A 26,393-nucleotide genomic window follows, 5' to 3' on the forward strand; every position below is an offset into this window, starting at 1 on the left:
TAGGAATTTGTTGTCCTTGATAGGGGGAGTGGAAGAGTGTGGTTTTAGGCGCTTGGCCTTCTTTTGTGCAGACTCAACTACAACAGAGCGATGATCCAGTTGAGGCTTCTGAAATCCTGGTGCTGACTGAACAAGGTATGTGGAGTCAGCTTTCTTATTAACTGGTGACACAGATGAAGGAGATTCCCAGTTTTTCTTTAAAAGATCCAGAAATACCTGGTGAATGGGGATGGAAGCGATGATTTTTGGGGCATCCAGAAATTGGAGCAGTTCCATCATCTGGTGCCTGTCATCGGTCTCAGATTGCAACTGAAAAGGTACAATTTCTGACATCTCCTTTACAAAATTAATAAAGGAGAGATCTTCAGGAGGAGATCGTTTTCTACTCTCTGTAGGAGATGGTGGGGATGGCAAATCTGTATCAGAAGATGTATCATCACCCCAGGTATCATAAGGATCATGTGGGGCTTGCAGACCTGAAGGACCTGGTTGAGGATCCAAAGGCATCGATGGAAATCTGGATGGAATCGGTGCTGCAAGCGGAACTGTAAACGGCATCGAGGGCTTCGGGGCTGCCGATGGAATCGGTGCCGGTCTTGGAATCGATGGAGCCGAGGGATAAATCGGTGGAGAGGTATGCGAAGGCACCGATGGGACTACTCCGGACGGGGGAATCCGAAACGGTGTTTCTCCTGCCGATGAGAATCCTGCCGGAGACGATGGTGTAGTCGGTGCTACTGGAATCACCGATGGAAGGGCCCGCATGAGTGCCTCCATACGATTCAGTAGCGGTGCCAGCGCTTCCACTAGAGGCTCGGTGGTCGGTTCCCTCCTCGGTGGCGGAGTCGGTGCCGAGGTCGGTGCCTGAGGTGGTGCCAGAATCGGTGCCGGAGACGGTGCCGGTGGAGGCTGGAACCTTTGCATCGCTTTCTCGATGGCCTCCTGGACCAGCCGGTCCAGTTCTGCCCGGAGACCAGGGGTAACGATACCCGGCTCGACGGGAGAGGGAGGCTGAGGCAGAGCCGGAGGGACCACCGTAACCGGTGGGATCACGGCTCCCACACCCCGAGAGGGTGAGGGTTTCCTCGATGCCTGCGAACGAGACGTGGACGGTGCCAGGTCTGACCGAGGCTTTTTTGTCGGTGGCTCGGCCTGTTCAGAGGTCGATGGCTGTGGATCCTCGACAGGCCGAGACTTGTGCCGCCGATGGCGATGCTTGTCCTTCCGATCTCCTCGCCCATCCGGGGAGGGGACAGGAGTCGACGGCCGAGAAGTCATCGGTGGTGGACGGTCACCGGAGGGTTGACGGTGGTGGTACAACTTCGACGGTGCCGGTTCCGATGACGTCGATGCTATCGATGGTGTTGGGGTGGGTGCATGGAAGAGGAGCCCCATCTTCTCCATCCTGGCTTTACGACCCTTAGGTGTCATTAGGGAACATTTAGTGCAAGTCAGGACATCATGCTCACTTCCCAAACACAGAACACAGACCCTATGGGGGTCTGTGATGGACATAGTCCGGGTGCAATCCGGACAACGACGGAACCCCGTCGCCATGGCCTAGGGCCAAATTTAGCCGCGGGATCGGTAAGTGCCAACAGGCCTCAAGGGCCAAAATCGAAGGCAGTCGATGAAAATCGGCAAAAAACTTACCGGATTCCGCGAAGGTGACAAAAATTTGTCGAAGGGAGACCCCTGAGGGGCAAATTTTCTTCGGAAAGAAAAAACCGAATTCCTGTCAGGAACGTGGTAAGAGAGCTCCTTTCACCGCGTGGCAGCTGCTGCGCGGAAAAAAGAAGACTTGAGGGAGACCCCTGCTGGCTGCAGGGTCAGTGCCTTGCTGGGCATGCCCAGTAGGGGCCAGTCAAAGTTCTGTTTAAACTTTGACAGAAGTTTTCCGTGGTGGGCTCCATCCTCGATGTCACCCATTTGTGAGGACAACCATCCTGCTTGTCCTGTGAGAAAAAAACAAATGACCTGGTACTGTCAAATGACATCACCTATTTTATGTGGCTGTTTGTTGTACTTGTCCATGGAGAAAGGTTACTATGTAATCCCTTTTCTTTTATTCCTGCATGCTGCAAGGCAGATTTGTGTGATATCTTTTACATTCACTGTTCCTCCGTTTTAATAGCAAACTTTTTAGTTTATTACCATTGTATTTGAGACTGACTTCATCTCAAGTACGTGAGACGCTGGATGATCTTTTGCATGTGTGGTCTGTGATCATTTTTGTGAGTCACAGTGTCCCCAGAAAAACCCTCAGGAAATAGCTTTGTGGGCAGTATACTTGTGCAAAAACAAGCAGAACTCTAGTAGCTGGTTACCAGGAGCGAGGCATGCACGGAGGTGAAGGTGAGACCTGTGAAGTATCTACTGGGACTCCCAGATGGTCATGGGTTCAAGCCCTGGTGAATGTTGGAGAAAGTACAAAGGTATTATACAACAAGGCTCCAGAGGTGATCCAGGAAATTATAGACTATGAGCTGGATGTTTGTGTCCGGCAAAAGGGTAAGAGCTATTCTTAAGAACTAAATTACTGGTAATATGGATAGCTATGGCCTAATCAGGGATGAGCCAACATGGATTTAGCAAAGGGAAGTCTTGCCTGACCAATCTACTAGATTTTCTTTTGAAGGTGTTAAACATGTGGATAAAGATGAGTAGGTCAATATTGTGTTACCTGGATTTTTAAAAGGCATTTGACAAAGTCCCTTATGAGAAACTCATCAGAAAATTAAACAATCATGGAACACAAGGTAATTGGTTAAAAGACAGGAAACAAAATAGGACTAAATAATCATCATTCCCAATGGAGAAAGGTAAATAGTGGAGAGCCTCAGTGATCTGAATTGGGAGTTATGCTGTTTAACACATTCATAAATGATCTGGAAAAGGAAGCAATGAGTGAGGTGATCAAATTGCAGATAACACAAAATTATTCAAAGTTGTAACAAAATGAGCAGATTGTGAGGAGCTGCAGAAGGTCCTTGCAAGACTGAGCAACTAAATGTCAGATGAAATTTAATTTGGACAAGTGATGCATATGGGGAACAATAACCCTAACTATACATACATAATGTTAGCTTTGTATTAGGTAACACCACTCAGGAAAAGGATATTGGAGTATCTGCAGACAATATATTGAAATCCTCAGCTCAGTGTGCAGCAGCATTAAAAAACCCCAAATAGAACGTTAGCAATGATTTGAAAAGAGGGCAGAATAAAATGGAGATCATAATAAAGCCTCTATATCAATCAATGGTTTGATCGCACCTTTGAGATTATGTGCAGCTCTCGTCATCCCATCCCAAAAAAGACAAATCAGAACAAGAAAGAGCAACAAAAATAATAAAGGGGATAGAGCGATTCCTTCAGGAAGACAGGCTTAATAGGTTATTGCTCTTCAGCTTGGAGAAGAGACTACAGAGGGGATATAATAGAGGTTTAAAATATCACGAGTGGAGTGGAACAGATAAATAGGAGACAATTATTTACCATTTTAAATAGTACTAAGACCAGGGGACATTTCATGAAACTAATAGATTTAAAACAAATTGGAGAAAATATTTTTTTTCACTCAGCACACAAATCAAGTTGTTAAATCTGTTGCTGGAAGACAGTTAAGACATCTAGCTTGCTGGTTTTAAAAGGGGTTTGAACAAATTCCTGAAGGAAAAGTCCTTAAACTATTATTAGCCAGGTAGAATTGGGAAAGCTACTGCTTATTCCTGGGAGTGAGCAACAAATGAATCTACTTTGTGGGATCTGCCTGATACTTGTGTGACCCAGATCGGCCACAACCTTGGTTTGACTTAGTATGGCCTATCTTATGTTCTCAATATAGGTTTCACTTGTATCAAGATAAACAGCATTGGCATGGAAAGTAAAGTACTAGCTCATCGAGCATGCTTGAAGCAAAGTTAGATGTCAAGCAAGGTGGTCATATACATTCTAAATCTTTTTCGTATACTCCTCCCAGTAAAGGCTCCAAAGCTGTTGTGGAAGATAGCATATTCCCTTATGTAATCAAAGGGGACACTAGCTTCATGTAATCAAAGGACGATATAGGAAAATCAATTCTTATCTGCTAATTTTCATTCTGTAGTACCACAGATCAGTTCAGACTCCTGGGTTTTGCCTCCCTTCCAGCAGATGGAGACAGAGAAAGTTTTACTGACATTGCATATAACCTAGTGTGCCACCTGCAGTCCCCTCAGTATTGACCTGTACCAAAGCAAGATAGTAGAAAACACTAACACCAACTACTAATAAATATCCCCTGAACAAGCAGTGGGAAGTGGAACCTTAGAACAGATGAACTTGTCCCCATTAAAAAACATGAAGGCCCAAACAAACCCTGTGCCATTCTTCAGTTTAATTAACAAACAGATCGAGCGGACTCTCCAAATCTCCCTTCCCCAACTGGGCAGGATTCTGGACTGATCTGTAGTACTACAGGAACGAAAATTAGCAGGTAAGAACCAATTTTCCTTTCCCTATACGTACCCAGATCAGTCCAGACTCCTGGGATGTACCAAAGCTTCTCTAAATGAGGTGGGACCATGAGAGTCCTGCTCAAAGAACACTCTCCCCAAAGCCCATGGCTTATGGGACCTGAACATCCAAACGATAATACCTGGCAAAAGTGTGTAAATACTTCCAAACAGCCGCCCTGCAAATCTCTTGCGGTGACACTTGCTGACATTCGACTCAGGATGCCGCCTGGGAACAAGGAGAATAAGCCTGTAAACCCACTGAGACCAGACGCCCCCGACATATATGCAGAGCCAATGGCTTCTTTTCAACCACCACACAATTGTGGCTTTTGACGTCTTATGCCCCTTTTTCGCACCATTCCACAGCACAAAAAGATGGTCCGACAATAGGAAGCTGTTAGTAACTAAGATACCAGAACAATGCGCACTTGACATCCAAAAGCTGAAATTCTCTCGCATGAGGCACTGAAGCCTCCAAATTTGGGAAAGCCAGGAGCTCCACTGACTGATTCAAGTGAAATGACAATACCACCTTTGGCAGAAAGGCTGGAATTGTCCACAAGGAGAACCCCGAATCCAAAATTCTCAAGAAAGGATCTCTACAAGACAAAGCTGGAAGCTCTAAGATCCATCTAGCAGAACAAATCACCACCAAGAAAACCACCTTCAAAGTGAGATCTTTTATAGTAGACCTTCTAAGAGGCTCAAATGGCACCACACACATGTTTTTCAGGACTAATTTAAAGCTCCAGGAGGGACACAGCTTCTGAACCAGAGGGCGTAAATGTTTTGCCCCCCCCCCCCCCAATGGAAACACATCACACCAGGATGAGCAGCCAGAGCCGCTACTTGTACCTTGCCTTGAAGACAACCTAACATTGCCACTTGAACTCTGAGGGAGTTAAAGGACAAACCTTTTACCAAACCTCTTTGCAAGAAAGTAAGGATATTTGCTACAGAAGCTCACATAGGGAAAACCCCCTTCCTGGTGCACCAATCTTCAAAAACTCTCCAGACTCTCAAATATGCCAAGGAGATGGAAGACTTTCTAGCCTGCAACAGAGTAGAAATAGCATTCGCAGAGAATCTCTCTCTCTCAAGCATTTCCTCTCAAAAGTCAAGCCGCGAGACAGAAGCAAGCCACCTGATCTGAAAATATGGGACCTTGATGCAGAAGCTTTGGCAGATGAGCAAGTCTCAATGGGCCGTCTACCGCTAGATTGATCAAATCTGCAAACCAAGCTCTCCAAGGCCATTCTAGAGCCACCAGAATCATGTCTCCCGGATGACCCCACACGCCACAAAATCTTACCCACCAGCAGCCACGGCGGAAACACATACAGCAGAATGTTCCACAGCAAAGGAAGAACCAAGGCATTGACTCCCTCTGCTCTGCATTCTCCTCTGCGACTGAAGAAGTGGGGTACCTTGGCATTTCGTTGAGTTGCCATTAAATCCATGTGAGGCTTGCCCACCTGCAACAGATGAGAGCCATCGCTTCCTCAGACAGCTCCCACTCTCCAGGATCCAACTGTTGATGGCTGAGAAAATTTGCCTGCACACTGTTGGTCCCAGCTATGTGAGAAGCCACTATCAGTGCCAGATGCTACTCCGCCCAGTGGATTAGCTCCTAAGCCATCGCTCAACCTCCTGGTTGATATAAACCACCGTTGTCGCATTGTCGACAAGATTCTGACTACGCGGCTGCGGAAGAGGGGAAGAAATGCATTCAGTGCCAACCGCATCACTCTCATCTCTAGACAATTGATAGACCATGTCACTTCTTCCGCTGACCACTGGCCTTGCACCGACTGATGTTGGCAGAGAGCCCCCCAACCAGAAAGACTGGCATTGGTGGTAACCACTGTCCACTTCAGAACTTCCAAGCCCATCCCTCAACACAAGTGGTCCTGACCAAGCCACTACGAGAGACTGGATCTGGTCAACTCCGCAGCAGCAATGGAAGCTGAAATTGCTATGACAATGGATCCCACCAGGAAAGCCGCCTGCAGAGGCCTCATATGAGCAAATGCCCAAGGCACGAGTTCCAACGTGGACATCATAGAGCCAAGGTCTGTAGGTAATCCCAGACCCTGGGAACCTGGCACTCCAACAATTTGAAAACTTGCGATTGCAACTTGACAATGTGCTCCTCCGTAAGGAAAACCTTTCCCAGCTTGGTATCGAAGCGTGCTCCCAGAAATTCCAATACTTGAGATGGGATGGAATAACTCTTGGACCAATTCAAAATCCAACCAAGTGACCACAAGCGCAGCAGCAGCAGGTCCACCACTTGTCTGCACTGGATCTCAGACTTCACCCGAATGAGCCAGATACCCAGATACGTGTGAACCAGCACCCTATCCTTCTTGATGGCTGCTGCCACCACCACCACCATCTTGATGAAAGTCAATGGAGCCGTTGCCGGCCTGAACGGCAGGGCGCAAAATTGAAAATGCACACAGAGGATTTTGAATCGCAGAAACCTCGGATGGTCGGGCCGAATTCCTATGTGGAAGTATGCCTTGGTCAGAATCCAGAGATGCCAGGAGCTCCGTCTTGTGCACTGCTGCAATGACTGAGCGGAGAGTTTCCATACGAAAAAGAGGAACCTTGAGAGCCATGTTTACTTTCTTCAAATCTAGAACTGGGCAAAGTTCCTTCCTTCTTTGGAATGATGAAATAAATGGAGTAATGTCCCATTCCTTGCTCTTCCAAGGGGACAGGAACAATGGCTCCCAGCATCTGTAGACTGTCTGCTGTACCACCCGTCTTTTCCATGGAGGCGTAAAGGGAGACCACGAACAGGTCCCTTAGCAGACAAGCAAATTGTAAAGCGCAACCTTGCAATATCACGCTTAAGACCCATTGCTCTGTAGTGATTTTGGCCTACTCCTCTTAAAAAAGAGTCAAACGACCTCCTATAACCGGGACAGAGGAGTGGACTGGCCTCGCTTCATTGTGAGGATTTGGCTCCAGTGTCCCCTGGCCAGAGCCATCCCTGTTCGGCTTTCAGCCTCGAAAAGATTGGTTCCAGGGCTACTGGCTCCCTGAAGTCCGTCTCTGGCCTCCTCCTGAAGACCTCCCCTCTGCCGAAACCGCCTATTCCCTTGAATCAGAGAATGTCCAGAGGAGGAACTCCCTGTCCCTTTAGGCCTGTCCTCGGGTAACTTGTGAACCTTATTCTCTCCCAGATGCTTTGTCAGCTCCTCCAGACCCTCTCCAAAGAGTAACTTTCCCTTAAAGGGCAATGCTCCTAATTGAGACTTGGAGGAAACATCCGCTGACCAGTTTCTCAACCAAAGAAGTCTCCTGGTCGAGACTGCTGACATCATTGTCCTGTAAGATGTCCTAATGAGGTCATACAGCGTATCAGCGCCTCCCAGGAGGCGGAGCGGCTGGGAGGACAAATCCATGTCCTCCCAGCCGCTCCGCCTCCTGGGAGGACATGGATTTGTCAGCCTGCAACTGCTGCACCCAACGCAGCTCAGCCCAAAGTATAAAACTGCTGCACACCACAGCTCATATCCCAAGCAGACACTTCAAAAATCTTTTTCATATGGACTCCAAGCTTTCTATCCTGTAAATCTTTAAAGCCGCTAAACCGGCCACCAGGATAATCGTTATCTTATTCACGGCTGACACTGAGGCATCCACCTTCGGGACCTCGCAAGAGTTCCAGATGGTCCTTGGACAAAGGATATAACTTATCCATAGCCCTTCCAACCTTCAAGTCATTCACCGGAGTCTCCCACTCCTTGACCACCAGCTTCTTAACGGACCTATTGAAAGAAAATGCATTCGCTGGACCCCATAAGCCATCCATGACTAGATCTACATCCTCCTGATCGGATTCTTCCTGTGGAACCTTTATTCCTAACTCTGCCAGGACAAAGGGGATCAGGGGTCCCAACTTTTCCCTGTGGATCAGACCACCTTAGGATCGTCCCCTTCTAGAGGTATACTTTTCCCCCTGACCCTCCTCCACATCCTCCCCCAACAGAGAAGATGCACATCAGGAGGACCCAAATCCTACCGTGTCCTGACCTCGGAACCATCCAAAATATTGTCCACCGTGGAACCCTGCGAGGCCACTCTAAGGGCTTGCTGAAGCCTGGTAGCCCCTGTAGACCCTAGATCTCTTCTTGGGCTGTGGACAAGACAAAGCATCAAGCTTGGACCCCTACCACCCCACAACTTTCTGGGCCAAATAAGCCTTATGTAATACAAGCACAAAATCCATTGAAAGAGAGGAAGAATCATCTGAACCTTCCCCCAGGAGGTCATCTTCCATCCTCAAAAGATCCCCTCAGACCCCCCCGGGCCTCGGATTGGCTGGAGACAGTGGTGGAGGGAAATCCCCTCCCCAGCCTCTGTAGCAGCTGTTAAGGAAGCCAAGATGGCCGCTGTTCCCACGCTGATAGGAAGCGGGTCTGATGCTTCCTGCGGCATGGCCAGGGCCCTACTCATTGGAACCTTCCCGCGAGTGATCCTGAACTACCCTCTCCCCCAGAGAGGCAGTGAGAGCAGAGGCCGTTCTGGGAGATCCACGCATTTGCTGCCACGTGGCATGCTGCTGGACATCTGCCCGTGGGAGACTGTCGCCTGAGGGAATAAAATTACCAGAACCTGCAAAAGCTAAACCGTGACCAGCATCAGGCCCACACTGCTGCCAGATAGCAAAAAAACTTTGCTCAACTTTTCCTCCTTTTTTTTTTTAAACTTTAATTAAATGGAAAATAGAAAAGAAACTTCCCTGCACTGAAGGATTGGCAGTAAGCTCCGCTGTCCCTCCTGGAGGAAAGGAAACTAGCTCCACCAGCTTTTAGCCTCCGGAAATGGAGGATCGAGCAACTAAGACTCCCCAACCCCCTGTTTGTCCACTACAAGTCCAGGAGGGATGGCTCCACCAGGACCTACCAACCTCCTGGGAAAAATCATAAAATTTCTCCTGTCCGGTCTTCCTTTTTTTTTTTTTTTTTTTTTTAATAGGTACAGACTGCAGGTTAATCACCTCTACCATCTGCTGGAGACAAATTCTGAGAACTGCAGGTGGCACACTAGGCTATATGGCAGTGTTAGTAAAACTTTCTCTGTCTCCATTTGCTGAAAGGGAGGCAAAACCCGGGAGTTTAGACTGATCTGGGTATGTAGGGTTGGAGGTAAAGGAGATGTTATTAATGTAATTTGCATCAATATAGATGCAGCTGGTATAAATTAAATCTCCTTCTGCCTGGGTCTCTTAGGAAGGCAGATTTCTATGACTTCGTTATCAATGGACTGAGCCAATGAAATGGATCTATGTTGCAGCTTTGATATTTGAGCCTGATTCTTGGCCTTGATAACTCTTCCCTCTCACACTTAAACTTGCCTACTTATCTAGGGGAATAGGTGAAGAGCGACTATTCTTAGGTTCAATTTTTGCAAGCCTCAAGCTCGACTTTCAACAGGAGCCAGCCTTCAATATTAAAGATTTGTTGGGCAAAGGCAACAAAGCTTTTCAATGCTTACTTCAAATGTCTGGACACCAATGTTTATATTGGGTTTAGAGTAGTCGAAGATATCCTGAAATCAAAGCTTTCACAGTTTCATAGCCCTAGGAGACATTTCAACATTAAGCAATTATGTCCAGTTTCTAGACAACAAATATATGTAAAATTATCAATAATAAACATTTTCTTATTACAGAAAGGGCACTATTTGAACCTTGTGATTTTCCTGTCAGCCACTGAAGGGAAAATGGTGTCTGCAATGTTAAACAAAAAAAATTTTCAAAGTAATGAAAAAATATCCCAGATCTCTATTGTTTGAAGGGGAAGTATGTCAAAAGAAAATATTTAACAAAAAACATGAATGTTAAGGGAGCCTTATGACAGAAGAAGAGTTTCCTGAATTGGGAACACATCCAACTTATTCTGAGAAGAGAGAGAGACTTAAAGGTTTGATGGTACACAGATGTGAAGTACCAGCTGCGCATGAGCAGAAAAGCCTCCTAGGCTTTTCCAGCTGTATCTATCATATCTTCTGAATTTAACACCATTGGGTGACATCGCCTACATGCAAGACTGATTTAGTTCTGCTTGTCCATGGATAATAGACGCTGGAAAACAATACTGAAAATGAGCAACCTTCTGGGATCAGTTACTGGAGGTAAATGTGTTTCTCAGCATTCAAATTTAACCATAATTTAACTGAAATGACAAGGATTTATGCCAGATGCACTTGGCTTGCGCAACATAATTGTCAGAGACTGCATGTTGTTTCATCTTCCAAATTATTGCCCACTAACTGGTTGAGGGAAGACAATCTGTGCATTAAGTTCAATAACCATCTTCATATGAAATGATGTAAATATTGACAATAAACAAACCATGGTACTTAAAGAGAAGTAGAACCATGATACATTGCTTATACCCCTCCTCCATACCTGGAGTTTGGAAACCAGTTTCATGAAAGGCCAGCTGTCGTCATGCCGTACGAGCTCTACAATCAGCTGCTCACAAGCTGACAGCTCATGTACCCTATACTGACGACTTGAGCTCCTTCGGCTCAGAAACTCTGCAGTGGACAAGTCTGAAAAAGAACAGGCAACAATTTAAATAATTAAAAATAAGTCTACAGTGTCCCCCACATAAAACTGTTACGCACTAATGATCTGACTGAGTTTATAAAAACCAAAGTAGAAAAACAAAACTATCTGTGATGTCCTCAGCTATAAGACAGTATATTCCAATAACAAGAGACTTGATAGTTCAAAATTAAAAAATAATTTTGCTAGATTTATAGAGCTGAAAATTCCCTTCAAGTTCAAAATTGTCAGCTCTTAGTGAAATAGCTGTCTTGTATTTTCCTCTTAGGGCCTGATTCACTAAGGCTTTTCTCCTATTCTGTGTCTATGGGAAAAGAAATTGATGAATCAAGCCCTTAATTTGAAGTAAAACTTATTTTGGATCCTGTCCTGCAAGTTCACAAACCCTGGCAGATTGTCATGTGAACAGGAATCCTCCTGAAACACAGATGGTTTCGTTACTTGGGAAAGGTAGATAGATTATTAATTTCCTCATGACAAACAGATTTGCAGCATTCCATTGAATCAAAACTGCAATTCAACTAATGTAAGCTTTCTAGACGAAATTCTGGTCACAGTTTATGTGATGCACATAGAATGGAGAAATTACTTACAGATGGACTCAGGACCAATGGGTTATGCTCCCCTGCCAGCAGATGGAGACAGAGTCAGATTTCAAAGCTGACATCACCCTAGATACACCCTTGCAGTCTCCTCAGCCCTTCAGTATTTCTCCATCTCCAGCAGATGGTGGACATACCTCTCCCTATGGGGACTGCTGTACTTTTGGAAGGAGAAATTCAACATTTAAATTGGAGAAAAAAATTGAGCCCCACTCTCCTGTGGTGATACCTAAAGGTCCCCCCCCAGTTGAGAATTCCTGAGGCAATTTCCGAGATCCCTCAGAGATGTGCCTTGGTCAGGTAGCTGGTTGCCAGTATAGACTTTTTGCTTAAGCAGCTGAAAGGCAGCGGATGCAGGAAGCCGAGCACAGCTGTGACGGCCAAAGCTCTCTCACCCCACAGCTGGAGACCGTCTCTGTACTCAGCCGGTAAGCGCTGAGCCCAGATAAGTTAAAAAAAAAAAAAAAAAGAGAAGATTTACCTCCTGAATCAGAGACATTTGGAGGGGTTTCGGTAAGACTTCCTCCAGTTAGGGCTGTTCATCTTGGAGAAGAGACGGCTGAGGGGGGATATGATAGAAGTCTTTAAAATCATGAGAGGTCTTGAACGAGTAGATGTGAATCAGTTATTTATACTTTCGGATAATAGAAGGACTAGGGGGCACTCTATGAAGTTAGCAAGTAGCACATTTCAGACTAACCGGATAAAATTATTTTTCACTCAATGCACAATTAAGGCTCTGGAATTTGTTGCCAGAGGATGTGTGGTTAGTAAGTTAGTGTATCTGGGTTTAAAAAAGGTTTGGATAAGTTCTTGGAGGAGAAGTCCATTCACTGCTATTAATCAAGTTGACTTAGGGAATGGCCTCTGCTATTACTGGCATCAGTAGCATGGGATCTTCTTGGTGTTTGGGTACTTGCCAGGTTCTTCTGGCCCGGTTTGGCCTCTGTTGGAAACAGGATGCTGGGCTTTATGGACCCTTGGTCTGACCCAGCATGGCAATTTCTTATGTTCTTATGCTCGGCACACCTTACTAACGTTGTTCTCGATCCCATCAGGGCTTCCAAGCGGGATGAGCGGCCCACCGGTGGGCTAGGCCCCGCTTTAGGCTTGGTCAGCACACCGCATGGTAGGCCTGGTGGCGCAATCTTGCACACATCTTTGTGTGTGCCGTATTGCCCTCCATAGAACGTTGATATGCGCAGTGTGTTGGCTCTGTGCACGCGCTTTGTACATAACGTCGCGCACGTACATACGCGCACAACCTAAGCACAGTATACAGGTAAACCTGGCATACAGGCTGTGCATGCGCCTCGCCATATCCCGCCTAGGCACCCGAAATCTGTGTGCATAAAATTTTAAGCGCGAGCCAACAGAATACACAGCTACCACAGTCAATGGCTCTGGCAGCCAAGAAACATAAGCGCCATTCTCTCTGCGCTGCTGACCTGGATTCCAACTTATGTCAGCACCGTGAGGAAGCCCAGGGAGAGCTGGCCTCCCTGGACTTTGCTAAGACCTGCTCCTCCCATTCAGAGGATGGGTTAGCCACAGCCTTAACTGGAAGTACCCCAGATCTGAGTACCCCCGGGACTGGGTCATCCATGGGAGAGGGAAATTCAGCAGCACCTACCCCAGTAATTCCTGGGCTAAGCATGGACCCAGCTGCCTTCTCTTGGGTGGAATTTTACCAGGGCCTTCAGGCCTTCGTACAGGTGCAGTCTGCTACCTCACTTGCCCCTGTCCGGACGGAACCTCGGTCAGTAAGACCTCCCTCTCCCAGTCCTATTGGCAGATCTCAAGGCATACTTTGCTTCACCTGGGGTATCCCTGGCAGGGATCCGTATGGCACGGATGAAGACGAGGATACAGATTCCTTGGAAGATGGGGAAATTCCCCTGGTTTAGAACTGTATCAGACCATGTTACAGTTTTTCCATAGAGACGAATTGCCGGTCCTGGTTTCCCAGACCCTGAAGATGCTGGGAGTTCCTGGGGAAAACTCTGTGACGGAACCAAAAAAGAATCCCATTCTGATTTCCCTACAGAAAGCCTCTTGCTACTTTCCAGTACTGGAATGGGAATGAGAATGGGATGACCCAGAAGCAAGTTTTTAAGGGGATGAGCATTAGAAGCTCTAACCCACTGGATCTGGCAGTGAGAGAGCATTTGTGTTTCCCTAAAATGGATGCACTGGTCTGTGGATGCACTGGTCTGTGCCATCTCTAAGCAAACAACTCTCACAGTGGAGGGAGGAGTGGCCTTAAAGGATGTGCACATTAGATGGATGGAGCCCATCCTTAACAGGCCTTTGACGCAGTAGCAATGACCTTACAGATTGCTTCTTGTGCTCTGGTAGCTTATTCGTGCCTACTCCTCTCTCAGGAGGTGGCTGACTCGGGGGGTGAATTCCAGAGGGGTTATGGAACTTGCCGCCACCTTCTTAGCTGACGCAGGCTTGGATCTAGTCCGTACTTTGGCCAGAGGAGTGGTCTCAGTGGTGGTGGCCAGAAGACAACTATGGGTGCGGAATTGGTCAGCAGATGCAACCTCCAAGGCAAATCTTACAAAGATGCTCTTTAAAGGATCACTCCTTTTCAAAAGCGAATTGGAAAAGCTGGCCAGTAAATGGGATGAATCTACAGTTCCCCAGCAAACAGAAGGTAAGCGAAAACAGTTACAGCACCCCTCGCCTATGAGAGGTCAATCCATGGGCTCCCAACGCTTTCGCCCCTACAGAGGTCTCGGCCTTTGGGAGGTCTCAGTCCTTTCGTAGTTGACAGCCCAAGAGAGGGGCAGGCTTGGGTTCAAGTTGGCCTAACAACCCCCCCCCCCCCCAAATCAATTTTTGCTGACCCACCCTCGGAACAAGGAGATGGGGGGGGGGGGGGGGGAGGGTCGACTGTCCCTCTTCTACCAGAGGTGGGTCGAGATCACTTCGGACAAATGGGTATTGGAGGTCATACGAGAAGGCTATGCGCTCTAATTTCACAGCACTCCTCAGGACATATTCATGATGTCTCCTTGCCACTCCCAGCACAAGAAGTATGCAGTGGAGACTAGTTTTTTAAGCCTCCTTAGGATGAGGGCTATAGTCCCAGTCCCAGCACCCCAGGAAGATATGGGGCGCTAATCCATCTATTTCATCGCATCCAAGAAGGAAGGTTCCTTTCGCCCCATCCTAGACCTCAAGAATGTCAACCGACATCTACAAGTAAATCATTTCCGCATGGAAACTATGTTCCATGATAATGGCTGTACAATTGGGAGTCTTTTTAACCTCCCTGGACTTACCCGATGCCTACCTACATATTCCAATCCATCAAGAACACAGTTTCCTACGCTTTGCGGAACTGGGTCGCCATTATCAGTTCCAGGCACTGCCCTTTGGCCTAGCCACCGCCCCCAGAACATTTTCCAAGTTTATGGTGGTCGTTGCGGCAGCATTGAGAAAAGAGAGAATCCTGGTGCACCCATACTTGGACTGGTTGATCCGGGCCAAATCCGTGGAAGAGAGTCTCTGGGTGACCAACAGGGTGACCTCCTTGCTTCAGGAACTCGGTTGGGTCGAAAACCTGGACAAAAGCAGTCAAGCCCTCCCAGTCCTTGGAATATCTGGGAGTCTGGTTTGATACCAAGCAGGGAAAGGTCTTCCTTTCGACCACACAGATAAGGAAGTTGATGTTCCAAGTGAGTTAGTTGATGAGCACTATACGCTCGACGGTGTGGAGCTATCTCCAAGTTTTCGGTTTGATGGCGGCAACCCTGGAGGTAGTGCCGTGGGAGAGGGCACACATGCAACCACTTCAACGCTCACTACTCTCACGTTGGAACCCGCAGTCTCAAGACTATTTGATTTGCCTCCAATAACCAATGGGACTATGCTCTCGGCTCCAGTGGTGGCTGTAGGAAGCTCATCCGAGCAGAGGTGTATCCGTCTTCTCCAAACTGGCTGTTCTTCACAATAGATGTGAGCCTCTGGGGCTGGGGAGCTCACTGTCAGGAACTGACAGCCCAGGGATGTTGGACCGAGGAAGAAGCCCCTCTGGAACATCAACTGCCTGGAAGCCTGGGCAGTCAGATTGGCATGTCTACAATTCAGCCACAGACTCTAGGGTCAAGCAGTTCTTGTAATGTCAGACAACGCAACGACAGTAGCCTACATCAACCGCCAGAGTGGAACCAAGAGCCAAGCAAGTGTCACAGGAGATAGATCTCCTTATGGAATGGTCAGAAATACATTTACAGATGTTCTCAGCCTCCCACATTGCAAGAAAAGACAATGTCAGAGCAGACTTTCTAAGCAGGGAGAGTCTAGATCCAGGAGAGTGGGTGTTGTCGGCCAAAACCTTTCCTTTGATAGTAGATTGTGGGTCTCCAGTTCATCGACCTGCTGCCTGCATCTCACAATGCGAAGGTTCCCCAATTCTTTAGTAGCAGAAGAGTTCAGTGGTCCCTGAGGATCAATGCTCTTGTTCAGACCTGGCCAGAAGAAGAGTTGCTATACGGCTTTCCCTCTGTGGCCCCTGCTGGGCAGGCTCATTTGCAGAATCAAGAACCACAGGGGATTATTCCTACTAGTAGCTCCAGATTGGCCAAGGCATCCATGACATGCAGACATGTGGAGACTCCTGGTGGAGGCCCCCCTGTGCCTCCCACCGCACAGGAACCTGCTACAGCAGGGACCAGTCCTTCACAAGGATCCAACTTGATTCTGTCTTATGGTCTTGGCCTTTGAGAGGGCTCGCCTGATGAAGTGAGGATATTCTGCAGCACTAACTGCCACCTTACTTCGCGCATGGAAGTTCTCTATGTCCCTAGCATATATGCGGGTCTGGAGAGTATTTGAGGCCTCGTACGAGGAATGCAATGTCCCCCCTCGGGTGGTCAAATCCCACTAATTCTGGAGTTTTTGCAGGACGGCTTGAATAAAGGTTTGACCCTTAACTCCTTGAAGATCCAGGTAGCAGCTCTCTCCTATTTCAGGGGCGAGGTAAACGGAACCTGCCTGTCAGCTCATCCGGTCGTGGCCCGTTTTCTGAAAGGGGTCAAGCATCTCTGGCCACCCTTACGGTGGCTGGTTCTCTTGTGGAATCTTAATTTAATATTAGATTTTTTGGCAGGGCTCTCTTTTCGGCCACTGCACAGCTTTTCCTTGCGTTTATTAACCTTGAAAATGGTGTTCCTAGTGGCTATATGCTCAGCACGTTGCATCTCTGAACTACAGGCATTGTTGTCACGAACCATTCCTCCGGGAGACTCCAGGAGCATTACAGCTTCGTACCATTCCATCCTTTTTGCCCAAGATAGTCTTGGAGTTTCATTTGTATCAGTCCATTTCGTTGCCGCCTGTTTGTCCTTCACGGTGGAAGGAAGCGGGGCAAACCAGCTTCGCAGGCTACCATAGCTCGTTGGATTAAGGAGGTGGTCATGGAAGCCTATGTAGTGGCAGGAAAGATAGTACCCTCTCAGATTAAAGCTCATTCCGCTAGGGCTCAGGCGGTCTCATGGGTGGAAGCTAGACTGCTGTCTCCCGTCTATATCTGCTGAATGGCGACGTGGTCCACCTCGCACACTTTCTCCAGATTCTATCGCCTGGACGTACAGGCCTGAGAGGATTCAACCTTTGCAACGGCTGTGTTAATCCGACAGCGGGCAGCCTCCAGCCCCGATCAGGAATAGCTTTTGTACATCCTGTTGGTCCTGAGTCCATCTGGCTACATGCTAGGAAATGGAGAAATTACTTACCTGATAATTTTGTTTTTCTTAGAGTAGACAGATGGACTTCAGCATCCTGCCCACAGCTACCCAAGAACAGTGCCAAGGATTTGCCTGTGGAATGGATATCAATTCCAAGAGGTTACAAGTAAGCTGTCATACACTCCCTTGATCAGGGCATCTATATTCTTACTGGGATTCAGTGTTTATGATTGGTTGAGTATAGTTATGGTTATAAGTTTTTAATCATATTTTAAATAAAGTTTTTTTTTTTAATAGTATCTCCACAGTGCCTTTTGACAAGAATACTGAAGGGCTGAGGTCACTGCAGGGATGTATCTAGGGTGACATCAGCTTTGAAATCTGACTCATCTCCATTTGCTGGCAGGGTAGCATAACCCATTGGTCCCGAGTCCATCTGGCTTCAAGCTAGGAAAGCCACATTTTCACCACCACTAGTCTATAAGTAAACATTAGTATTGGCATAAAAAAAAAAAAAAGTCACTTGGGAGGTCGCATACATCTTTTTAAGATGATCATTTTACTTAAGTGGCTATATGTTTTCCAGAATTTGCTGATCATGAAAGCCAAGGATGTTAAAAAAAAAATTGGAACGAGGGATGTGGATGTTCTTTTGGAAGGGTAAGAAATCTAGAATAGTGTTACGTAGGCTGAATGATAAATGGGGAGTAGGGGGTCTTAGCATCCTGGATTTTCGCCTTTATAACTTGGCTAGTAATCTCAGGGTGGTGAGGGAATGGTTGGTGGGAGACACTTTTTATATTAACCGTCAGGTTGAGTGAACTCTTCTCGGTTCCCTGGACCTGTGTTTTGCCTTACAGATCACGGTGGATAAATTGAATTTACCCGAGCATTTAGCTGGTCTGGTCTCTCCAATCCGACAAGCATGGCATCAGTTAACTAAATTGCTGTTATTACCCAAGGTGTGTGCATATATCTTATCTCTGAGGGGCAATTTAGACTTCTCTCCGGGCTCTATGTCTGCAGTTTTCAGAACTTGAGCAGTAAAGGATATCACACAACTGGGACATATTTTAGATGACACAGGGCAGTTACTAACCCCTCCAAGAATGTTAGAACTCTATGACTTAAAAAACTTTTCAGTGTTTTCATGTCTGCAAATTCTCCACTATGTTAAATCGGTACCAAGAGCCAGTTTACTACCAACCGTGTTCCAAGTTGTGGCATATTTTTTTCTTTTGGAGAAGGCGACCGTGCTTCACTTTCGCACTACTATAAAAAATTAAGGAAAGCTGCCTATCAGAATCCGTGTTCTGTATTATTGGAAAGATGGGACAAGGATGGAGTATTTCGGGTTACAGAAGCACAATTGGGTGCCTGCTTTAGGCATATAGAGGTGGTCTCACCCAACTCATATTATCGAGAAATGCAATACAAATTTCTATGGCGAGCGTACATTTCCACGCAGGTAGCATTTCATACAGCCTTGATACCGGTGGCAACGTGTGGGAAATGTAACAAAGAAGTTCGTACTCTATTGCATTTGTTTTGGGAATGTTTTTTAATTAAGCGGTTTTGGGGACGCATAGTACGCTACCTGGCTGGGCTGTTGGGCATCCCTTTGCAAACGTCCCCTCTATTGCTCCTCTTTGAATGTATTCCCCCCCTGCTAATTCGAGATGCGGGCTCCCGCCTGTTTATGAAAGCATGCTTTGTGGGGAAAAAATTAATACTTCTCAATTGGAAGGAACCGATGGCACCCTCCTTTTGGGCCTGGCGCAACCACTTACATCACATGATGCAAACAGAAAATTTGATGGCTCATATTTCCCCACGACTTCGACGAAAGTTCTTGCAGATATGGGATCCTTATATTCAAGCTTTACCACAAAGCACAAAGTCAGATTCTGAATGATTGAATTTCACAGGTTATCTCTGCGTTTCGTTTTAGATACTCAGACACATAGTTGCAGCATGGAATTATCCTGGTGGGGGGTAGGGGGAGGGCAGAGCAATCGGGTCTTAGTTCAGGGCATGTTGCTAGTAACCTTACATGTTATTGCATTGCTATGTTGAATGCATGAGAAGCACTGTGTTCACCATGATGTACTGTTTATGTGTTATTTTAAAAAACGCTATAAAAAGTACCCTGGTGGCATTATCAACCTGGCCGAGGCACCCTCTAGCGACGCTGACCTTTTAACTGGCTTCTTCTTTGGTCTCTTCGCCGGTCCCGGCGAAGACTGTGTTGATGGTGATTTTAAAAGGAAAATTAGGTTCTTACCTTTGCTAATTTTCGTTCCTGTAGTACCATGGATCAGTCCAGACAGCTGGGTTATGCCTCCCCTCCAGCAGATGGAGTCAGAGAGAAAACTGAAAGCACCCCCTAGATATACTGGTGTGCCACCTGCGATCCCTCAGTATATGTGATATCAAAGCAGAAGTAAGAATCCAGCCACTGCAAATACTGCCCCCAATAGATTTCCAAAATATAACGTTACTTATTGTAATTTCAACTTAGAGGTCAGATCAAACAGTAACCTCCTTGATAACAGACAAATCAGAAAAACAAGTAGGACACCAAAAGGTGTACAGTCAAAACATGAAACAATGACAAATCGTACATTGAAAAAACACTGCGTCTGTGGTGGATATAAACTGTAATGTAAAAAGAAAATTATGGAACACGAGCGGACTCCCAGAAGACCGTGGGCGGGCGTCTGGACTGATCCATGGTACTACAGGAACGAAAATTAGCAAAGGTAAGAACCTAATTTTCCTTTCCCTGTACGTACCAGGATCAGTCCAGACAGCTGGGATGTACCCAAGCCGCCTCAACTGGGGTGGGACCCTGAGAGTCCCGCTCGAATCACGCTGCTTCCAATCGACTGTGTGGACGGACCACTGACATCCAGGCGATAATGCCTGGCAAACGTATGCCAAGATTTCCAAGTGGCCGCCCTACATATCTCCTGAGAAGAGACCAATTGATTTTCTGCCCACAAAGTCGCTTGAGAACGCAACGAATGAGCTTTAAGCCCATCAGGAACAGGCTTACCGCAGCCAATATACGTGGATGCAATAGCACCCTTTAACCAGCGTGCAATCGTAGCTTTGGACGCCTGAAGACCCTTCTTGGGTCCATTCCACAACACGAAAAGATGATCCGACTTTCTAAAGTCGTTGGTAACCTCCAAATAGCGCAAAAGAATTCGACAGACGTCCAGACGTCTCAAGTCCTTACCTTGAGAGGACTGCATGTCCTCTTCTGAAAAGAAAGGTAACTCTACCGTCTGATTGACATGAAACGCTGAGACCACCTTAGGTAAAAAGGAGGGTACGGTTCGCAAAGAAACTCCCGAGGCAGAAATATGCAAAAACGGTTCTCTGCAAGAAAGAGCCTGAAGCTCCGACACACGACGAGCCGAGGAAATGGCCACAAGAAATACCGTCTTGAGGGTCAGATCCTTTAACGAAGCCGTTTTAATAGGCTCAAACGGGGCCACACACAAGCCACGGAGTACCAAGTTCAAGTTCCAGGAAGGACAGGGAAACCTAAAAGGAAGACGCAAGTTTCTAACACCTCGCAAGAAACGAGCCACATCTGGGTGACACGCAAGGGAGGACCCTTCAACCTGGCCTCTCAAGCATCCCAGAGCCGCTACTTGGACTCGAAGCGAATTATACGCCAAACCCTTTTTCAGGCCATCTTGTAAGAACATAAGGATCTGAGGCACGGTCGAACGTCTAGGCGATATACTTAACACGGCGCACCAATCATGGAAAACCTTCCAGACCCTGGCATAAGCAAGCGTAGTAGAAGACCGACGCGCCCGAAGTAGAGTAGACACAACCGCATCCGAATAACCTCTCTTCCTTAACTGCTTCCGCTCATAAGCCAAGCCGCCAGACAAAAGTGATCCGCCAGATCGAAAACTACCGGACCTTGACGCAGAAGATTGGGAAGATGACTCAGACGTAGAGGACCGTCCACCGCCAGATTGACGAGATCCGCAAACCACGGGCGACGCGGCCATTCCGGAGCCACGAGAATCACCTGACCTTGATGGGACTCTATGCGTCGTAACACTTTCCCCACCAGGGGCCACGGAGGAAACACATAAAGAAGGATGTGACGGGGCCACGGAAGTACTAGCGCATTCACCCCTTCCGACGCGTGCTCTCTTCTTCGACTGAAGAAACGCGCCGCTTTCGCATTTTTGTGAGTCGCCATTAGGTCCAAACGCGGAGTCCCCCAACGCCGAGCGATGAGACACATCGCCTCTGTCGAGAGCTCCCATTCTCCTGGATCTAGGTGCTGCCGACTGAGGTAGTCCGCTTGAACGTTGTCCACGCTGGCAATGTGGGAGGCCGCGAGGCGCGACACGTGTCGTTTCGCCCAGGCCATCAACAACGCCGCCTCTGTCGCTACCGCTTGACTTTTTGTGCCTCCTTGCCGATTTATGTATGCCACTGTGGTCGCGTTGTCAGACAGAATTCTTATCGGTCGGCTGCTCACCATGGGAAGGAGGCGACGCAAGGCCAGACGTACCGCTCTGGTCTCCAAGCGTTTGATGGACCAAGTGGACTGGCGTGCTGACCAGGTACCCTGAACTGCTCAGGACTGGCAGACCGCCCCCCAGCCTGAAAGACTGGCATCTGTCGTCACCACCATCCAAGACGGAGGTTCCAGGTCCACTCCCTGTAGGAGATTGTCTGGAGTTAGCCACCAGGAGAGACTGGAGCGGGCCTCCTCCAGCAAAGGTAGTTCCATCCCGTAATCCTCTGATCTGGGATCCCAATGAGATAGAAGTGCTCTTTGTAAGGGCCGCATTTGCGCAAAAGCCCATTGTACCATCTCCAAAGTAGATACCATATGACCAATGACTTATAAATAATCCCAAACCGTGGGAGTCGCAAGATCCATCAGGCGCCGCACTTGTGTCATGAGATTGAGCATGCGTTGACGAGGAAGAAAGACCTTGCCCACCAAGGTATCGAACCGAGCGCCCAAAAACTCCAACTGTTGGGTCGGCTCGAGTCTGCTCTTCACGAAGTTGACTACCCAACCCAACGACTGAAGTTGACGCACTACCAAGGAAACTGCCCGTTTGCAGGCCGCATACGACTTTGCCCGGATGAGCCAATCGTCGAGATAGGGATGTACAAGTACTCCTTGCCGACGGAGAGAAGCCGCGACCACTACGAGAACCTTGGTGAACACTCGCGGCGCGGTGGCCAGTCCGAAGGGGAGGGCACAAAACTGGTAATGGGACCCTAACACCATGAACCTCAAGTATCTTTGATGTCGCTCTCGGATTCCGATGTGGAGATATGCCTCGGTCAAGTCCAAAGAAGCCAAGTATTCTCCCTTGTGGACGGCCGCAATAACAGACCTTAGAGTCTCCATCCGAAAGCGAGGCACACGTAACGCCTTGTTTACCCCCTTGAGATCCAGAATTGGCCGGAAGGTGCCCTCCTTTTTGGGAACCAGGAAGTATATGGAATACCGACCCGTCCTGAGTTGGTCCAGCGGGACCGGAGCCACTGCTCCCAGAGCCTGTAGGTGATCGAGTGTTTGAGCTATAGCCATCTGTTTTTCCCGCGGACCGCATGGCGATATCATAAAAAGATCCCGGAGGGGATGTACAAAATCCAATTCGTAGCCGTACCGAACAACGTCGAGGACCCATTGATCCGAAGTTATTTTGACCCACGCCTCCCAAAATCGGGACAGCCGACCTCCGATAACGGGAACGGAGGAATGGGCCTGCGCACCTTCATTGCGCGGGCTTGCTGGTAGCGAAACTTTGTGAGGAGCCTCCTCGTTGAGGCCTCCTGCCACGAAAGGAAGGAGACCAGGACTGGGTTCTCGTTGCCTGTTGCCTCTGGGGAAAAGCATCACCTCTTCCCGCACGGAAACACCTTTGACCCCGAAAGCGAGCCCTAGCATTTCCAAACAACCGAGATTGACGAGGCTTATCCTCCGGTAACATATACTTTGTTGTCTCCCAGGTCCTTAATGAGCTGATCTAGTTCCTCGCCAAAGAGCAACTTGCCCTTAAAGGGGAAAGAACCTAATCTTGCCTTGGAGGTGGCATCCGCCGACCAACGACGGAGCCACAGCAACCTCCTGGCTGAAACCGCCGATGACATAATGCGAGCTGAAGTGCGCAACAAATCATATAAAGCATCCGCTGTATAAGCGACCGCAGCTTCCACACAATTGGCCTGCTCTGCCTCACCCGGAGGAAGCTCCTGCATGGTCAGCAACTGCTGGACCCATCGCAGGTTGGCCCTCTGCATAAGGCTGCTGCACGCCGCTGCTCGGACACCTAGGGCCGCCACATCAAAGATGCGCTTCAACAAGACCTCCAGCTTACGGTCCTGGAGATCTTTCAAAGCTATACCACCCGTAACAGGGATAGTTGTATGTTTGACCACCGCCGTGACAGCTGAATCCACTGCAGGTGTCTTTAGAAGATCCAGAGATTCCTTAGGCAAGGGATATAGCTTTTCCATAGCTCGAGTCACCCTCAGGGAAGCCTCTGGCAGCTCCCACTCCTTCGAAACAATCTGTAAAACTTTGTGATGGAATGGGAAAGTCTGAGGGGGGGCCCGAAGTCCCGCCATAACGATATCCCCTGTAGAAGTGTCAGTGTCCTGGGGTGGTGCTGTCAGCTCCAGCAAGACATGGAGAATAAGGGAGCTTAACTCATCCTGCCGAATAAACGGAGTACCTGGGGGTCATCCCCTTCTACGGACATCTGTTCGTCCGCCGTCAGCAAATCCGAAGGCTCCGGAGGATTCAGGGCAGCTTCCGCGTCCCCTGTGCCCTCAGCCCCCCCCCCCCCCCGCGGGCGGGGAACATTAGCCCCAGAGGACCCTACGCCTAGCGGCTTCCCCTGGGGCAAGGAAGTTTTGGGGATCTTCGGAGGAGAAGGGACTTCCGCCTCCCAACCAGACTCAGCCTGTAAAAAAGCTTTGTGCATTAGTAGCACAAAATCGGAGGAAAATGGCACTGACCTTTTTAGGTTCTTTTTCATGGATCCAGAGGGAGGAGGGGCTTGAGGGCTCCCCAAACCGGCCGGGGATCGCGGGCTCCACTCGCTAGGGGAGGGAGGAGGGGAGATTTCCTCCTCCGATGCCTCCGATTCTGCCTGCCTCATGGCCAAGATGGCCGCCGCACTCCTCCCCGAGGGAGGAGGGGCCGGAGAACGGCTGACTGAAGCGCCGCGATGCCGCGGTGAAGAAGGAAGAAGAGAGTCGCTGCGGGCAGCGCTCGGCCCCCGAGAGGGTCCCTCGTCCCCGGGAAGACATCGGGGACAGAGGCCCTCTCGGGAGAGTCGCGCCCCCGCCCCTCCACAGGCTGCACAGGCCAAAGATCGCGGCATCGCTGGAGTGAAGATGGAGCCCCGAGGAAAAAAGGCGCCAAAATTGAGGTGAGTAAATAAACCTCACCAGCACAGCGCGCCGGGTGACCAAGCCATCCCCTCCGGGGTCCGTAGAGGCTCTGGCAGGCCGGGGTTAAAGAAAGAAGAGCTCACTGCCTGTTCCCAACAGGCCTTAAGTGGCTCAAACAGAAATTAAAAAGAAACACTTTTTTTTTTTTTAAACCCCCTTCAGAGCTGGAACCCCTGGAATTGGGGGGAGGGTGACCGGCCCACCGGTAAGCTCTGCCCCGTCCTCAAGGACCGTCTAATTCCGGGAACTTTCAGAGGGCACTGCCCTCTGTGCCTGCCCCACACTGAGCTCCAAACCGCACTGCGCTCAGACAAACACCGACACAAACAGACAGGAGAGAAAGAAAGGAAAGAAACCAATTGATCTTGTCCCTCTATTAGGTTTTTTTTTTTCCCCAGTACTAAAACTGACCAGGTCAGGACCGCAGGTTATGCCTCTCAATCTGCTGGAGTCAGAGAATATACTGAGGGATCGCAGGTGGCACACCAGTATATCTAGGGGGTGCTTTCAGTTTTCTCTCTGACTCCATCTGCTGGAGGGGAGGCATAACCCAGCTGTTTGGACTGATCCTGGTACGTACAGGGAAATGCGAGATTTTTTCAACGCGTTGCCTTGGGGGCGACATACGACCACAGTCTCGACATGAAGCTTGGTCATGCTCCGGGCCCAGGCAAATATAGCAGTAATTATGTCCATCTGTTATGGACATAATTTTACCGCATTGGAAGTCCTTAAAACCAGAAGGCTTAGAAGCCATCACTGCTAAGGAAAAAGTGAAAAATTCGAAAAAGTAAAAAAATTTCTCTTTAGAGATAAGGAGGAGAAAAACCCCACGTGCAGTCCTGCTCGCGGAAAAAAAGAGACTGAGGTAACAAGGTAATCGCGCGGGAAGCTCACTGTGTAGCCGTACAGAGTTCAAAACTCTGTACTAACGAGGAAGTGACGTCACCCGAGGCGAATGGCAGGGTAATCTCCTGCTCCGGGTAGCTACGGGGAATAACAGCATTAAAAACAAGCGAAACGGCCCGATAAGAAGCCCCCGAAGCGCTCCCATTCCCTGGAGAGAAGGATGGCAACTCGCCGCAAAACTATAGACCTCTCTGACTTCTCATACAGAGGATCTGCCGCGAGCCCGTCTGTGCCGCCGACAGAAGAGGAAGGCAATATGGCGGACGGAGCCGTGCGGTTAGCAGGACAGAAATCGGAGGCCAGTGCTGGCAACAACTCAGAGGGGAATGAAATTAAAATATGGCTCCAGGAGGCAAAAAAGGAAATAATATAAACGCTGAAGATGGAAATAAAAGAGAGCATAGAGGTGCTGAGGACGGAGGTGGAAGAAATTGGTGAGAGGCTCCACGTCCTCAGTCGAATTTGAGGAGCCCTGGATGGGTATGATTCTAAGGTGCTGGTGAATCCTGTTGCGGAGGTTCAAAGGAGAGACAATCTGGCGCGGATGCTGCCAAGTTTCGTAACACACAGCTTTTGGGGGGGGGGGGGGGGGGGGAACACAAAAGAGCGTTATGCGTATGTTGGAAATGAT

At 48.4% G+C, this 26,393-nt stretch overlaps 1 protein-coding gene across 2 annotated transcripts in view; it reads right to left on the reverse strand.

Annotated features, from left to right (window-relative positions):
* The window catches only part of BAZ1A (bromodomain adjacent to zinc finger domain 1A), a 514,327-nt gene that overhangs the window by 61,463 nt on the left and 426,471 nt on the right, over positions 1–26,393 (reverse strand). For both annotated transcript variants that reach the window (XM_029598945.1, XM_029598944.1), the window contains one exon: positions 10,927–11,072. In XM_029598945.1, coding sequence (XP_029454805.1) covers positions 10,927–11,072 — 146 coding nt within the window. The remainder of the gene's footprint in view (positions 1–10,926; positions 11,073–26,393) is intronic.

The sequence above is a fragment of the Rhinatrema bivittatum genome, chromosome 4, assembly GCF_901001135.1.
Source record: "Rhinatrema bivittatum chromosome 4, aRhiBiv1.1, whole genome shotgun sequence".
In the NCBI taxonomy this organism is placed as follows: Eukaryota; Metazoa; Chordata; class Amphibia; order Gymnophiona; family Rhinatrematidae; genus Rhinatrema; species Rhinatrema bivittatum.